The following is a 12,571-nucleotide window of genomic DNA, read 5'->3' as shown; positions in this document are numbered from 1 at the left end:
CTTGCCAGTCATGAGACTTCTTTCCATCAAATACTTTTCCACAGAGCAGGACAGAAGTACTATCAACGAGAGCATTTTACTACTGTCTTCATCAAGGCTTGCAAATCTTGCCTTAATATTATCTTGGCATCTTGATTTAGGTTTAGAATGTATAATGAGCGTGAATCTGATTCTGAAGGCATGTGATCTTTGTTGTGTGTCAACGTTAATTGCATTCCCATAGTCTTAATGAAATCATCCCTTTGGCTTTTTTATACTTGGAATTATTCTTATGTTCTTCTGTGGCTGTTTTAAGGTGTATCCAGTCTCTGTATGGTGTGAGTAATGGGTATCCTTCATAACCTTTGCATTAGTTTCTACAGCCATACGCTTGTTCGCAAAATACCTATGTGACATCTGTGTCTGTATTTTATATTCCTCAAAGACTTTGTTGTTTCTGTAGGATTATTGCTTCATTGGTTGTTGGGTTTGATTTGTTGTGGCAATAGTGTGGCTGATGCACTTCTAGAAAATAGTCATCTGACCAATCGAGGTTTGTTTTTTTGGGTTTTGGTTCCCCCCCCCCCCCCCAGCTTCTTGTATTTTAAACTCGCATTGAGGCCATAAACATAGGGTAACTTAACCTTATTTCCGGATATCCACATACATTTATCAGCAGCTTTTACAAGAAAATATTTTGTGTGTTTCTTAAGAGGTGGTCAACTTATAATTTTCCTGGCCTACAGCCTGATTCCTTTTAGAATTACAGTGCCTTGAAAACAAATGGTCAAGTGATCACGTCCTGAGAAGCGGGTGCTGACATGGCTGTGGGTTCAGCAAAGTTACTCGCTTTTGTTGGAAGCTCCCAGCTAATGGGAGGGGGAGTAGTGGGCAGCAGACTATGGGAGAATAAGGCAAGGGAGCTCATGGGGCCAGGGCTGCTTGAGGTGAACTTGCCCCGGTGTTACCCAGGCACTGGTGTAACTAGCATGCTTCTGAATAAAAGCCTTTTCTTATGGATAACACAGGTTATCCATACACATGAAAATATGGCCATTTGTTTAGTTCTTCTTATATCCTATTTACTGTTGTTGGTCTTCTCGCATCATCTTTACTACTTACTTACCTGTTGTGTTTTACAAATCAGCTAACCAACGATCTGTTTTGCCCTTTCAGCCCTTCAATGCTGAAGGCTGCTTACTTGTGTGATATTTAGATCCTAGAGGAAGAAGGATGGCGCTTTTTCACATGCATTTAGCATACTGTTGGGAGCTATAGACTTAAGAAGAATAGCTTGTTTCCAAAATTCGTTAGTGTAAATTTGCTATAAAATTAGGGAGTTTCAGAAATTTGCAGTTGTAATATGTTTAGCTAAACTTAGAGAATCCATTTGGAAAAATGTATCTTGCACACTTCAGTTCTTGCTACCCCTTTGAAGTAGTGTTTTGATACACAATTGTTAATTATTTCATTCTGTACAGAAAAATCAAACAGCATGAACAAGCATGACTCATCTAAAAAAGAAAATGTATTTGCGTCCACTTATAAAATTTACTAAAGTAACATGTTGCTGCAATTATGCAAAAATTTCTTTGACAAAAACGTGTTTTCGCTTTCCATGCAGGGTTACACCAAGTCTATTGACATCTGGTCAGTAGGCTGTATTCTGGCAGAGATGCTCTCCAACAGACCTATCTTTCCAGGAAAACACTACCTTGACCAACTTAACCATATCCTTGGTAAGCTTTATATAAAAGTAGCATTTCCACAGCCGTCTGTCTCTTCATTTTTTCTACCAACTAAACTGGTCTTGGTCACTCATTTCTTTCTCTTATTAGTCAGTGTATAACGTATGGGTCTGTAGGTGTATCTTCTGTTCCCTGTAGTTATTTCACAGTGATTTCTACAACAAATCATTGATTTGGGGGGCAACTAGGGGATACTTACCACTTTATTTACTACATCAGCAGAGATTTTTTTAAAATTTAAAAAACAAACCAACCAAACAAACAAAAACCAAAACAATAAACCGCTCAAATATACTCTTAGGTCCAGGTCAAATTTTTTTCAAAATTTCTATAGATACGCCACTTAATTGGATCTTTTAAACAGATTACTGATCATTAGAAAACTCAAATGCATTTGTTTATTTACAAGAAAAAATAACTTAAACCTTTTTAGTAAAGGTTTCTAAAAAAATTCTAAGGTATTCTGTACTCTTAAAACATTTAGTCTGAATCTTCTCCCCAGCAGTTTTAATATTGAGTTTTAGCAGATGTGATATAACTGTTTTAATGTGCTTTTCATAGAATACAGTACTGTTTGCATTTATTTTTTTTAGGTATACTTGGATCCCCTTCCCAAGAGGATTTGAATTGTATAATAAATTTAAAGGCCAGAAACTACTTGCTTTCCCTACCACACAAAAATAAGGTACCATGGAACAGGCTGTTTCCAAATGCTGACCCCAAAGGTATTTTATGCTCTATTACATTGTATCAGATCTTCAGAAATGGAAATGAGCACCGAAAGTAATGGCAGGATGGGATTTTTAAAACCACCCTGAGAATTTATCTTTATGTGTATTGGAAATAGAACATGCAGGTCCCTTAAAACGGCAATATAAATCTAATATAAAATCATAAACCAGCATGAAACCCTCATACTAGCTTATCTTTTTAAAGCAGTTTTTAGTAACTTTAAGATTATGTGTTGTGGTGTTTGATCTTTAACTTACATGTAAAACATAAATGCTAACTCTTGTTATTGTCTTTGAAAGCATGATACATTACTCAAGTACTGAACATAGGCATTGGATTTTGACATAGGCATCAAACAAATCTTGAACTGTGTTTCTAAAATCAGGTATGAGATAGCTGCCTATTGCTGAACTCAGTATAGTTTGTGCAGACTGCATGTCAGTCCTAGATCAAACAGGAGAATATCAATCAAAGGATGGATCCTTCGGCAGTATGAAAGGTTAAATTTTAACAGGTAAAAAAATTCAGTTATGATAAGTGGAGCAAAAGTTATAAAAGCAAGGAATGTAATAATTGTTGCCTTTGTTAACAAGGCTTTAGTAAAGGGTAAATATGATTTTGTTGTGCTAGATAGCTATTGACTTGCCTTTTCAATTCTACTTCATACAGTTCAAGGATGGTTGTATTCACAGTACCGTGCTCTCTTACCTGCTCTGACACAATTCATAAGTCACTTTTTTTTTTAAACTGGTATGATAATTTACTCTTAGTGAATATGATCAGGTACGGAACTACCATGTTAAAACTGATTTCTGCAGATGGAACTCTGTAGAGATGATTATCCTTATCATTGAGAGAAACAGCAGTGATTTATTCTGCTTTTATAATAGTGCTCATCAATGTGAGAATTTTTACCGTGGGCTTCTGACAGCTCAAATTGTAGCAATGCTGATTTGCTTAGCTGCTAGGGGAACGTGCAGTTTGCATGACTTCTGCAACACCTCTTCATCTAAATCTTCAGAATAGCTTTGACAGAGCAGTTTTTCAAAAAGCTGTTTGTCAGTCATTTCAGTAAAAAGCATTATGCACAACATGCTTTAGCATGGAGTGAGAACGTGAGTTTCCAGTGTTGAGAGAACCGCATCAAAATATTTAACGTTAATTGCTGTGCAAGTTTGCAGCTTTTTCAAGCTGCCATTGAATGCAGTGGTAAAGTTCTATCTGTTCTGCAATGCTTGGTATGCATCTTATCCTGATGCAAAGCTACAACTGCTTTACTGCAGTGAGAAGCCTCTATTTAAGTTCTGTGTCATAAGTGATGTGGTGAGGAGAAGAAATGGAATGGAATTTAGGATACTGAAGATATCTTCAGGCTTCTTGCTACTATAATAATTCTGTTTTCTTTTCTTGGGGAAGGGAAACGTGTTATAATCAAAGTAGCTGAGCAATTGCAGTAACTCTGACTTACATTTGTCCAGAATTTCATCAGACCTCTCTCTGTCTTACTGGAGCTTCAGGCTCTCCATGGATTCTTTACGAGTTGTCTTCAACAGATTTTACCTGAATCTCATGAATATATTTGCATCTTAGCTGGAGAGTATCTTCTGGGCTGCTAGTTATGCTGTAATAGTTCACTGATGATCTGGAACTCCTAATGACTTCTGGATGACATTTTCATTATTAAACAGACAAGTTCTCTTCTCAGAACATATTCTTGATTACTTACTCATTTCAGAAAAGCTCTCTCTTGATTTGGATTTTTGGCACAAAAATCTGAAGCATCTATTTGAGTGAAGAAAAAGCCTCATCTATTAAATTTCTGCTGTAGTTAAAACCAGATTGTACCATAGGGTTCTATGCATTTCTTCCCTCGACATTCATTCTGACCCTGAAGAGCCTTTGAAAGGGTATACCTCCATTAGGCCAGATCGTGCCAAAGGCAACTGCAACCAGGGAATGCCGATAAGACGGGCAGACGAAGATACTCTGCCCAAGTCACAGGAAGCAATCGGCTACCTCTGGTACTGCTACTGCAGCAGGGAGATCCCAGCTGTAAATTGAAATTAGCACAAAACTGAGGGTAGCATGTATTGTCTATGTCATATCAGTGTTTATAACACTTCGTACTTTCGAGTGTGTCTTAAACTCTTGCTCACTTTTTTTTCCTCTTAGCACTTGATTTGTTGGATAAAATGTTGACCTTTAATCCTCATAAGCGGATTGAAGTCGAACAAGCTTTAGCCCATCCGTATCTGGAGCAGTATTATGATCCAAGTGATGAGGTAAAGACGTTGTTAAAATGTAAATGTTGATTAAATGATGCAACAGGTTCTTTTCTTCATTAGTTTAAGGACAGTGTTTCTACTGCTCTAATGGAGTTGAAGAATGAATTGCATCAGTTTACCAAAACTTTGTATTTCTTGTTCTAGTGCAACATTTTGGAGGCACAACACAATAAATAGATGCTAAGGTGTACTCTCCTGAAAATTGAACTTCTCAGCTCTCTATGGTCTTGTTTCATAATGGCTGAGAGAAAGGAGGAGAATAACTGAGTTTGCCATCAGATTATGCATTTAAACCCCCCAAATCTGAACTCACTGTAGTTTCATCTACAGTTCTAATGAGATTTCAGATTACTTTTGGTGAAGAAGTAGGGGAGGAGGAAATAAGCTAGTTTTTCGTAAGGGACAGGTATGTTTATTCCGAGAAATACAAATGTTTCAGATAATTTTTCTTCAGGTAGATGTTATAAGCCTTTAACAAATATTTTAACTTGTGGTTTAGATTTGAGTAGCTACTTACTATGGTTTCATTTAAAAATTTGGTACTAATATGTAAAGCACACAAAGGACTAATAGAATGAGTTCTTCCTTGAAGACTGCACAGTATTAGATGTTTTTGTCAAGTGCATCTTCAGCTTTTTTTCCCCATACAAGGGGTACATGAAATTCAACGGAACAGTAATATTAAAATAAGTAATAATGTTTCTTTATATTATTAAGCCTGTAGCTGAAGCACCCTTCAAGTTTGATATGGAGTTGGATGACTTGCCGAAGGAAAAGCTGAAAGAACTGATTTTTGAGGAAACTGCTAGATTCCAGCCAGGATACCGATCTTAAATTGTGCATAGGTAAAGTCACAGCAATACAAAAGCACTTGGGCAGGGGGAGGAATTTTGGAACTTTGCTAGCCCTCGTGAAATGTAGAACTTACCTTTTCTATCGATACGATAACTAGCTGTTAAAGGATGGCTTTGTGCTTATTCATTTGACCTCAGTCCTATTCTGTTACTGAAGAAACTTTAGTTTTGCCTACAACATTGAAGTGTCTACACGGAAGCTAGGCAATTGTCTGAGATGTTTACCTAGTTTTTAGGTTACATTGAAAGAATAAGAATTACATTTAAATAGTGCTTCTCAGAATAAAAGCTATGATAATACTTTGAAATGCAAATTTTATTCAAAACCATTTTAAGGGGGCAGCGTTCTTCATACTTTACAGACTATTTTGTCATATGGCTGCAAATGCTTTTAAAAAATTTTTTTCCTTAAATGTAACGTACAGAGGAGAAATCTCTTAAATTATTTTAAAAGGGGGGAAAAACCCCATGAAGCTTCAGTATGATTTAACTTCAGTTTTAAGTACCTCTGAAATAGTGTGAGTAAATACGAATAGGTATCTAAATATTCATAAATTAGTTATGATTAATCTTCCTAATCTTTTAAAGATTTAAAATTTTAATTTAAAATGTAATGTACATTTATTTCATTGTCATCAGAGACAATTCATTGTCTCCGACTTTATTTTTTTAAACCAATGAATTTAACTGATCTTCATATACCATGAGGCTTGCAAGTCTCAGTAGTTTCATACAAAATTGGTCAAATACTGACTTGAATAGTTTTTGTAATACTTGTGAAACTTCTGTGATACTAATAAAGTATCAGTTTTGTGACGGGAAAAGAAAAACAAACCAAAGAAGACAGCCTAATCTAGATTTTCTGTTTTATGGTCTTTAAAGCAGTTTCTGTGCTATTCTCCATCAACAGCAGAGTTCTACAGTCACTGTTTTTTGTTGGCAGTTCCAGCAGAAAGGTTAAGTTTTGAGCCAGTGAACTTCCTCACTGCAAGAAATCCATGGCTCTTTTAGCAGTGTGTAGAAGCTTTGCTGCTTTGCTATGAGCAATAATTCTTCTGCATTAAAAATGGGATTTCAGTTTCTGGGTTGCATATACCCCCAGTTTTTTATTTAACAATGAATTCATAGGAAAGAAAGAAAAAGAAAAAAGTGGAGGAAACTTTTGAAAATACAGTTTTTACTTCAATAAGGGTACATTCTGTTGCCACTGCCTTGAATATTCAAATGTATAGAAGTTCACAAATGAAGTCATTTTGATCTTTAGAAATACTGTATTTTGTTTATTTAAGCTTACTAGCTAACAACTGAATCTATTTTAATAACTAAAAGTTAGGTAAATCCAAGGTTCGCACATCCGGCTCTTATTATTAGCTGGGCATTGCCAACTGAATTAGACCTGGGACCACAGTAACACGCGTGGTGCTTGTTTCCCCTCTTGTGTTTTCTAAAGCTCATTCTGTACAAGAGGCACTAGCAGTACATGCACACATTCTGGAAGAAAAGGACATCAATTTTTAGGAGTAAGATGAAACCTATACTAATAGGCCGTAGTATGAAGGAAGGAAGGGAGAGCAAATAGCTAACATTGTGGTAAATCGTAGTTTATGTCTCTCCTGCTTACCTCTTTGCCCAGAAAGTACTTACCTAGGTTGTATTAGGGATTAAGGGATAAAGGGATCAGGGATAAAGATATCAGTGATCGGGTGCTAATGGAAATTTCTGCTTTGCTAAAAATGTTACCTTTTAAATGCTACTATGAAGAGTTGATGTGGCTGACATGATACTGAAATTTAAATATTGTACTCAGCTGGGTAATGATATGCTGGTAATTTGTCCTAGTTATTTATGGTTAGAATTATTAGCTATTCCACATCACAACAGTTTAAACATAAGTAGTTGACATCCTAGTGGAGGCCAATCCCCAGGAGTTGGCTTAAAATGGACAGCAACGGTCTCTTCCTGTGCATTTCTAGTCCCCCTACACACCCCCTGTACTTTATCAGCTAGCTCTTCTCCATGTGTTATTTCTTGAGATTCAAAACTTCCCCCTTGACTGTAGTTTTTGGAATTGAGAAGCAATGTGAAAATAACAGATTCTTCAGCTGACCAAACAATGTATTTCATTCATCAGTTGTGATTAATCTTCCTAATCTTCTGAAGATTTAAAATTTTAACTTAAAATGTAACATACTGATATTCACTGTCTCTGACTTCTTTTTTTTTAACATATATTGGTACTGCTGTCTCTGACTCATGGTAAACATAGCATACATAAAGCATAGAAATAGGAAAGTATGCTTGTTTTAAAAGGCGATGTTAAAAACTTTCTTCACTGAAATATGTCTCTGCTCTTTTTTTGTAGGACAAGGACTTAAAGGACTGGGCATGCTCAAACGTTGCTGTTCCTCTTCCCAGTTCTTTATTGTTGGTCATGTCTTGTGGCCTCTCTCAGCTTATCCACTAACTCCTTTGAGCCATTCAGGAGGGCAGTTCCTGGTAGTTTTGGCTTTTCATGCTTTCAATGAATCTTTTAAGCCTGAAGAATTGTAATTGACACTCCTATGCGTAATGCCCATTGTTGACCTGTTGCAGTACTGTACTGTAAGTGCACCTACTGCTGGCCGTGTTTTAACTGCTTGCTTTCTGGTTTGAAAGATGCAGTGGTTCCTTTCACTCCTGGATCAATATCCAAGAAGATAATTCATTAACCTGTAAGAAGTTTACACCATGAACTATGTTTTTTTGACTTTACTGAAGTCGCTGGCATTTTTTTTTTTTTTAGAAAAGCTACTATTCAGGGCACTTTAAGTCAGTGACATCCCAGATTTTTTTGCACTTCCTTTTTAAATAGAAATGGTTAGCATCCAGCAGAGTTGATACCATTATGCTATGGATTACAGCATAAGTTGTGTTCATGTTAATCTTGCTTATGCACTTGTTTGGGTGTCCTGTGCTGTACATACAGGTATTCTATACAGCGTAAGAGCCACATAGGAACCCAACTTAATTGAACTCATCTAAGAAACATTTTTTCCACGTATTGACAAAACTTGTACCTTTTTCTCCCTGCCTTTTCTAAAAGAGATCATTTAAAGTTTAACCACATTGGAGGCATAGTACTTCCAAAGTTCATACCACGTAGTAGTGTTTATAAGACTTGTGCAAAGAGAATGAGTGGCAGCTCGCCAACTTATATTTACTCACCGTGTGGTGGAAGATTAACAAAGAACATAGTGGCATGATGACCTAATGGTGAATGCTTTTCTCTGTGGAAGGCATCCACATGTGGTGGCAAGCGAGAAACCAAAATACGATGTTAATAAACTCAGTCTACGTACTGCATACCAGTGAAATGCTTCAAATGAGGATTGATAGTTTTTTACATTTGAATCTGATCACTGACATTCAGAATTTTTGCAGAGAGGAACACTGCATCTTTAAATGAGAAAGTTTGATTTTACTTTTGCTCCTACAGCATGTCAGCATCTCAAGTTCATTTCTTGCAACCTACACTATGGTGATTTGTAATCAAGCCTCCATGAGCTCGTGACATGAAGTACTGTTCTGTTGTCAAGTACTATCAAACTTTTCTGATAATGCTGAGTTAGGACAACCAAACAAAGCTAGCACTAAATAACGTTTAAAATTGTATACCTTTTAATGATCTTTTCAAGTATTTGTTACTGAAATTGTATAATGTGGAGTTTACTAGGTGTTATGTTCCAGTGCAGTGCCTCCTTTTCTTTCCCCACTGCTCTCTGTGGTGAGAAATTTGCCTTGTTTAAAATAATTACTGTGCCCTCGCATGACTGTTAAAGCTTTCTGTGCAAAGATGATTGTCTAAGTGCCACATGCCTATGATTGAGAAAAAAATAATCTATTGTTACCTCTGAGTTGTGTTCAACTGAAATGCTATTCAACAAATAATTTAGGAAAAATAGTTATATTTTTAGCTTTTCATATCTCTGCTGTCTTTTTCTCATTTTAGTTTGGCAGCAGTGAAGAATGGATTGTATAAAGACTGCTTGCTCATATGAACAAAATGCACTTGTAATTCCTGGAAATAAATTTAAATCTTCTATCTTCACATTAACATTAAGAATTAGTTTTTGGTTTCCTCTTGGGTAATGTGTTTGAATGGAAATCAGGTTCAATTGCTACTGTAGTATCTAAGGATGCTTGCTGGTTAATAACTCCAGGCTTCCTCATACCATTTAGTCTGCTTTTCAAAGAAATCTAGAAAGCCATTAACTTAGACTTCAATAGATAAGGGTGCTTACAAGATTCCATTTCAAATTTTTCTTTTTCCTATAGTTTAAGTGTTAGTCTGCCAAAACCAATTTTTAATAAGCAAGGGTTCGTCACTAAAGGGCATTTTCTATTAGGAAGTTCCTGTGGTACATAAATCTCTGTTGCGGGGAACATATTAGGAGCATTGTCAGGACACTGCACAAGTGATCATTGAATTGTGGTATGGAAGCTATGCTAAAAACATTTCTATAGAAATACGCACTTGACTGTTGATACTAGTGTAGAAATTTCTCTTGACGTTTCTACACATCTTTACCAAAATGCTTTTCTCACTCAGTTTTGAAAAGTTGAAATATTTCTAGAATCTCTGCTACGTGTACGATCATCATTACTACAGGAATCATTTTTGGCATGGTTGGAAAGATGACTGTTACTGAAATCAGTTTGTAACACCTCAGTTTTCATTTATTAAGGAAGAACTTTGGCAGCTTACTTCATCCTTCTCTTTCCCAATTCTTTTTTTAATACTTACTTTCATTTTGGATTTTTGGGGAGGTGTAGACTTACCCTTGCATTCTCTCTCAGAATGAGAAGCCGAGGGTTTGCTTTACCTAACATCTGGTGCTTTCGGGCTTTCTTCCGTAGCTATCCTTGCTGAATCCAACTGGCATCCATCAGTATCGGTAACCACATTCATCAATCTTTTATGAATTCAGTAAACATTGTTGGGTTGAATTTGTTGATGCGAATGTCAAATGCAGAAGCATGATTTTGTTTTTGGTCATATTTTGAAAATAGTTTCAAAGGAGGTGCCTATAACAACACTGTGTTAGGTCACTTATTTCATCATTTTACATTGATTTTTTTTCTTTATGTAGTTTTTATATTTTAGAGCGGAGAACAGCAACTCTTAATCAAAGTAACATGCATATTTTGTGGTAAAGATGTTTTGGGAATAAGGAATGTAAACAGTTCACTGTCAAAAACATTCCAACCTTACAGCTGAAGAAAAATATGCAAACATAGAATTCTCATGGATGCTTTGGCAAATAAGCATCTTGCTCTGCTGTCCTGACTGTCGCCAGACTCTTCCTCATCAACAGCACACGTTCTATCAAACCTGAAGTGTCCAACACACTACATGGGCTGAGCGGTGTGGTGCACTAGGAGCTTTCGGGAGTAGCAGTGATGACGTAACTCAGCAGTGGCCAAATGACACCCAAGGAGTCGAGCATGGTTTTCCGTACAGAATGAGAAAAAGAAAAACCTGTTGTTGCTGCCCACTGTAATATGCTACGATATATTTATACCATGTCGAAGTTGTTTGCTGAGCAACTGTACTATAGATTTAAACTTTATTAATATATATTTGCTTACGTTAGTGTAGTTTATATAGTCCTTGGTTATTGATAAATTTATTGTGTTGTTACAGCACAGTGATATGGTATAAATATAGGTCTATACATACACACCATATACTCATGAATTGGGTCCCTTGCATAGTACTTTTATATTTGTACAGCAATGTCTTCAAGCAATCCCGGATTTTAGGGGAAATATTTTTGTAAATGCAGTGGTTTAAACAAAAAAGTCCAAACAATCCTTTTACTAAGTTTTAAATACATTTGTGGTTCAAAATGGTTTAGTTAACAATTGAAATCAAGACACTAAATTAGTGAAAAGTGCACATTAGTAAAGTGAAGCTTACAATGGTTTTTGTAGCATGTGCTGTGATCAAACTAAGTGAAACATGGGAGGAAATGTAAAAGTTGGACTACCTTTGTAAATCTAGAACAAATTTCTAAAGGTTGCAGCTGGTTTACTTACTATTGTTGCCTTTTCTCGTGTTGTATCAGTGTAGAGCACTCTTAAAATACTCAGACTGCTTTGTCTTTGCTTTGTACTGTTGGTGCCTTCTTAGTCATGTACCCCACAAGTCCTGCATAGCTAATTTAGTTAATGGTAAGTTTAAAATAAAAAAGCAAAGGAAGATTTTATAAAAAAAAAAAAAAATCATTTTCTGTATGTTCTTATTCATTGTAACAATTAAACGTTTATATTGTGACAGACTTGTGATTTGGTTAATCTGTATAGATCAATTGTAAGTAGCAAAGGTTTATATTTCGTCTTATTCTTTTGATGTTGTAAACGTATGTGATTTTTCTTTTTTAAATCAGGTAACTTAATGTTCTGTTTTGTTTTTGGCATCTGAATCTTGTAAAAACAAATGCAAAGAAAATCATTAAATTGTGTCCCTGTATTACCGACTCAGCATAGTACTGTGCATATATAGAATGACTGGAATTTTGCTTTAAAATGAACTGCTGTTTTATAACCCATGAATACACTGCTGTGTATTGATTAGCTTATCTAAAAAATGACTGTCACTTGAACACTGCGGGAGTGAGTAGCCTACATTTAATATTTGTAAATACTCAAGTGTGCTTGTTCCACCGTGTGATTATACCAGCTTGAAATTAAATTAGGGAAGCCATCCAAAAAAACGCAGGTGAAGCTTCTTTATAGAGGGGCAGAAGTGTTTTATCTTTGGTGCAAGAAAGTTACGAAATCATCAGTATTTTGAAGTGTTGAGCACAGAGTAATGCAGAGAGAGCCCAGTGTATCTGATGATTCACAGACTTTTTTGATACTCTCTATATCGATATTCGTATAGCTATCGCCCTGTTCCCATGAAATCTTGAAATAATTACCCGAGTGGTCC

General features: G+C 36.0%; 1 protein-coding gene across 1 annotated transcript in view; it reads left to right on the top strand.

Moving 5' to 3' along the window:
- The window catches only part of MAPK1 (mitogen-activated protein kinase 1), a 38,246-nt gene extending 26,130 nt beyond the window's left edge, over window positions 1–12,116 (top strand). The window contains exons 5-9 of the mRNA XM_072880626.1: window positions 1,604–1,718; window positions 2,321–2,452; window positions 4,632–4,741; window positions 5,462–5,589; window positions 7,961–12,116. Of these exons, the coding sequence (XP_072736727.1) occupies window positions 1,604–1,718; window positions 2,321–2,452; window positions 4,632–4,741; window positions 5,462–5,578 (474 nt within the window). The 3' untranslated portion in view covers window positions 5,579–5,589; window positions 7,961–12,116. The remainder of the gene's footprint in view (window positions 1–1,603; window positions 1,719–2,320; window positions 2,453–4,631; window positions 4,742–5,461; window positions 5,590–7,960) is intronic.
- Window positions 12,117–12,571: the final 455 nt, after the last annotated feature.

This window comes from Ciconia boyciana, chromosome 15 (assembly GCF_034638445.1).
Source record: "Ciconia boyciana chromosome 15, ASM3463844v1, whole genome shotgun sequence".
NCBI lineage: Eukaryota > Metazoa > Chordata > Aves > Ciconiiformes > Ciconiidae > Ciconia > Ciconia boyciana.
This window is presented reverse-complemented; position numbering and strand designations above follow the sequence as displayed.